Raw genomic sequence first — 5,113 nt, 5'->3', positions numbered from 1 at the left:
TGAGTCGCAAACGACTCGACAGCACATAACAACAACAACAACAAGATTAACATTCTCTATTCAAACACACTCCTTGCCCTCCCTCAAGTATCAACCAATGCAAGCGGTGACAACAATAAATTTAGGAAGACTAAGAAAAATTTAAAAGAAAAGCCTACGTGTGTGTATATATATTTTTTTCTTTTATTAGAAAAAATTCAAGAATTTTAAGTTTTCCCTTTTTTAGAGTACTTTCTGCCCACCTTGGACTTTCAGCCAGATTTTGGCGCTGAGAAAATTTTCCGAATTTATCTTTTTCTTTAAATTTTATTGTTTTAAATTTAATATAGCAATACTTTGAAGCTCATAGACTCTCACTATTCCAATAAAAATGTCTAATAAAGACAACATAAGAGTCCATATTCCCTTTAAGATGAGAAATGAAAAAAGTTGTACACATGAACTGGAAAGTTTTTCTCAAGATCCTAACAGATTTATTTAAGAATGTCACAATATTACTACTCTATTTAACTTGGAAAGATTTAACAGTTTTGCTGTCTTTCTATTCTTCTGACAAGTAGTGCAAAATTATTAATGCCACTAGACACTGAGTTGATACTATACATACTATTTGCCTACCTCTAGCAGATATAGCTCAGGTGGTTCCTGAGATAAACTCACTTTAGAACTATCAATTATAAGAAAGAACTAGAGAGACAAGTTGCTAGAGATTACATGCAAACTTGTCTCACAGAAAAAAAAAAGATTCATGTGAAACCAGTAAACTACTCCAAATTAGCAAAAATTACACATACCCACAGAACTCCACAGCTTTTAAGAATAGGTTGCCAGAAACTATTCAGAAATTCATGAGCTCAAACCCTGAGTCTTAAAAAGAACAACAGTAATAAATTTCCATTTCATCAACCAGACTGTCCTTAAAAATGGGGAAAACAATTTGACAACTGCTATTTCAGTGTTCAGCAATAAAGATTTGAAGGAGGAAAAGCAGGACCAGATAAAAGACAATTTTTTTTCCTTTTATGCTGGCTTACTTACAAATTTTGTATACAGTTTTTTTACACCAGATCTTCTTCCCTTCCTTTACCCACCCCCGAAAGTGAAATTTCTTAAGGCTGCCATTGCAGAAAATTTAAAACCCCAGTCCATTTCATCCAGCAGAAGTGCCCTAAAACCCAAATTTCAAAGTTCCTACTTCCAGTGTAGAAAGATGTAAATCATGTCAAAAGATGCTTCAAGAGAGTAAAGAGGCAGAAGAGACACCTCCTGTCACTTGCTTCCAGTGCAGATGTCCTGAGCACATAGCTTAGTAATGTCTCACGTGTGTGCTGGTGGCAAAAGAGCCATCAGACTGGGGCCCTGGCTCCTTCTGGGCCCTTACAAGTGAGCAGCTTAGCATCACCATACACCTGGAAAAGCCTTGGATATGCGTAGATGTTGCTGGTAAGATAATAAGCTTTCTTCTCAACACTAGTCCAGTTATTTTTTTCCCTCCTTATTTTTTAAAATAATTTTTTAAATAATTTTAATGAACATTTACAGAGATTGTGGATTTCCATTCATTCATTGCTGCACTTCTCTCCCTGCCCAGCCCTTCCCCAGCCCCACAGTCCAGTTATTTTAATCTCACAATCTTTTAGTAATCTTACTCTCATTAACTTACTACTGTGGGCATTGAGAGGAGACCCGTAAAGAGAAATCAAACTTCCCTGGTAAATAGTATATAAAATATTTTTTCATCAATTCCTAGTTATACCTAAAACTCCTGTGCCTTTATTGAAGTAAATGTTGGGGATTGGAAGATGGTGGTGGTGGAGAAAGCAGTATGAGGAGCTGGAGGAGCAGCAAGCTGCATAGAAACGGGCCAATAGAGAGACTATAACGGCATGCAGAGACCAACGCGGCATGACGTGGACAGTAGGATTTGAGTCAGAACTGTTATTAAAATAATTCGTTTGGGAACTAGAGAAGTATCGAGCCGCAGTCCCTGGATGAAGCCTGAGCTTCCAGCTGAGCTGCTGTGGGATCCAGGTGCAAGGAGAATGAAGGTTAGTGGGAAATTGATTGATTCTCTTAAACCCCACTAGGAGCAAGTGGGCCTGTTGGAATTTAACTGAGTTTTCTTGTGTCCCTGCCGACCACCCAGGATCAGGTGGGCAGGTAGGAATTTAACAGAGTTTTCTTGGGCATCACCAACTGCACAGGAGAACACACAGGAACAAGTGGGCCAGCAGGAATTTGACTGAGTTCTCTTGGGCTCCGCCAACTGCTGAGGATCTGGCAGGCCAGTGGGGATTTAAGTGAGTTTTCTTGGCACCACCAACTGCCCAGGAGAACACACAGGAGCGAGCAGCCAGGTAGGAATTTGACAGAGTTTTTGTAGACACCGCAGACCAGCCAGAAGTGAGCGAGTCAGTGGTAATTTGACTGAGTTTTTCTTAAGCCTCCCTGGACTTGGACCATTGGGTGAGGGCATCTGAGTGAGGGTCACTGGACAAGGTCTGCTGAGCAAGAGCTGCTGGGTGGGAGACGGACAGCTGGAATTTGAGTAGGGAAGGCACTCATGACAAACCCAGACAGCTGAAATCTGAGTGAGGTCCCTGCAAGTGGCTGATCCTCCCCTGTGGTTGCCCAGCACCCAGTGCCTGCCCCACACCCACCGCCCCATTCTGCTCCACACCTGTGCCTACACACCCAGTCAATCAACTTGCCTTTAATCCAGAGCACCTTGATCTGACTTACCTCCAATAAACTGCTCTCACAGGCCCTGAACTGAACTTTCCCTTGAGTCAGCAGCAGTTCAGAGAAAAAGACAAGTAGGGAAGCTGTCCAACTAATTTCTAGAGCATTGACTTCAGATCAAGAACCTATCAATGTCTTGAAGGAAGCAAGCTATCCCACACATTACACAAGTGCAAAGAAAGATGTCACACACACACACCCCAAAAGGTGACACAGTATCAATGGATTTCCTGAAGCCAGAAAGTGTGATGGGACTTTCTGACACAGAATTTAAAAGAACAATGATTGAATATTTTCAATGAATGAAAGAAAAACTTGAAGAATTACAGGACACTGAAAGCAAAAACCAGGAGAAGCTTAAAAAAAAACCCAAACAATGCAAATAAAACAAATAAGGCATTAGTTGCACTGGAAAAACAAGAAAACCACTATCCAAAATATGAGGTTCAATGTTTCAGATGCTGTCAACATGATGGAGGGACACATGAGCAGAGTTGAAGAGATGGAATATAGAACCAGTGAAATAGAAGACAAAATTGTCACCACTGATCTGCTAGAGCAAAAAGCAGAATCAAAAAGGAAGGAAAAAGAAGAAAACCTAAGAATAATGTGGGACACCACCAAGAGAAATAACATGTGCATCATTGGAATCCCAGAATAGGAAGAAGCAAGTAAAGGCACTGAAAAAGTTGTGGAAGAATTATTAGAGGAAAACTTCCCAGGCATAATGAAGAAAGAGAGAATATATATTCAAGAAGCTGAGCAAACACCATATAGAATAGATCCCAAAGGAAAAACACTAAGGCATATCATAGTTCAATTTGCCAGAACCAAAGATAAGGAGAGAATTCTGAAAGCAGCAAGGGAGAAATAAAGAGTAACCTATCAGGAAGAGTAGATAAGATTAAGTGCTGATTTATCAGCAGAAACCATGAGAGTAAGAAGAGAGTGGAAGGACATATATTAAACACTCAAAAGAACACAACTGTCAACCCAGAATACTGTACCCAGCAAAATTATCCATCAAATATGAAGGAGAGATCAAGATACTCCCAGAAAAAAAGAACCTAAGGGAATTTGTTAAAAACAAGACCAGTGTTGGAGGAAACACAGAGATGTCCTTCTTACAGATGTGGACCAAAGTAACTAGCAACAACACCAAAAATAACTCAACAAAATGATAGCAATAAAGCCCTGCTTTTCAATTATAATACTGAATTTGAACACTTTGAATGCATCACTGAAGAGAATTAGAGTAACAGATTGGATTTTTAAAACCCCAAAATATATCAATATGCTGTCTAGAAGAGACACACTAGAAAAATGAAGAAATAGAAAGACTAAAAATTAAAGATTGGGAAAAAATATACCAAGCAAATGGCAATCTCCAATAAAATAAATTTCAATGCAAATAGCATCACAATGGACAAGGAAGGTCACAACATAATGCTTAAAGGGTCATTAGAACAAGAGGACATAACAATAATAAATATCTATGCACCAAATGAAAGACCTGCAATATATATAAAACAAACAAACATTACAAAATTGAAAAAGGAAATAGATAACAAGACTATAGTAGTTGGAGACTTCAATACATCCCTCTAAAGAAAAGATAGAACTACCAGAAAAAAAAAAAAAACTCAAAAAAGATGCTCAAGAATTAAACCACACAATAAACCAACTCAACATCATAGATATTTATAGGCTAATGCACCCCAAAAAACCACAGTTATACCTTCTTCTCCAATGTGCATGGAACATTCTCCAGAATAGATCACATTTTAGACCACAAGGCAAGCATCAATAAATGCAAAAACATAGAAATAATGCAAAGCATTTTCTCAGACCACAATGCTACAAAATTAGAAATTAATAACAAGAGGATAAAGGGGTGGGGGAACCATGTATTTGGAAGCTGAACTACACCTTGCTTGAACATGACTGGGTACTAGAAGAAATAAAAAATGAAATTAAAAACTTTCTTGCAACAAATGACAATGAAAACACCACCTACCAAAACCTCTGGAAAACAGCCACAGCAGTAATCAGAGATCAATTTACAGCAATAAGCAAACACATAAAAAGGCAGGAAAAATGGCCATTGACTCTCTAACCCAACAGATCCAACAAATTGAAAAAGAACAGCAAGAAAACTTGATACCCTCTAAAAAAACCTGAAATTATACAAATTAGAGCAGAGAACAGTTTAAAAGCAATATATTATAGGGTATTGTGATTGTCATAAGAGTCCAGAATGAAGGCTGCAGAGTGGAGTATACTCGGGGTGGGGGTATTATATACCAATGAAGGCATTTTCTTTTACTTTTCAAAGAGAAGAGGGAACTGGGGGGAGGGATGGGGAGAAAAG

The 5,113-nt window shown here is 38.5% G+C and overlaps 2 protein-coding genes across 2 annotated transcripts in view; one reads left to right on the top strand and one right to left on the bottom strand.

The window, feature by feature from the left end:
• Window positions 1–5,113, bottom strand: part of MERTK (c-mer proto-oncogene tyrosine kinase) — a 226,471-nt gene that overhangs the window by 14,345 nt on the left and 207,013 nt on the right. The window lies entirely within an intron of this gene.
• The window catches only part of LOC102876558 (alpha-taxilin-like), a 6,889-nt gene continuing 3,681 nt past the window's right edge, over window positions 1,906–5,113 (top strand). The window contains exons 1-2 of the mRNA XM_006898941.1: window positions 1,906–1,917; window positions 2,147–2,160. Of these exons, the coding sequence (XP_006899003.1) occupies window positions 1,906–1,917; window positions 2,147–2,160 (26 nt within the window). The remainder of the gene's footprint in view (window positions 1,918–2,146; window positions 2,161–5,113) is intronic.

The sequence above is a fragment of the Elephantulus edwardii genome, unplaced genomic scaffold (genome assembly GCF_000299155.1).
Source record: "Elephantulus edwardii isolate Elephantulus edwardi_28Jun2011 unplaced genomic scaffold, EleEdw1.0 scaffold00241, whole genome shotgun sequence".
NCBI classification, from domain to species: domain Eukaryota; kingdom Metazoa; phylum Chordata; class Mammalia; order Macroscelidea; family Macroscelididae; genus Elephantulus; species Elephantulus edwardii.
This window is presented reverse-complemented; position numbering and strand designations above follow the sequence as displayed.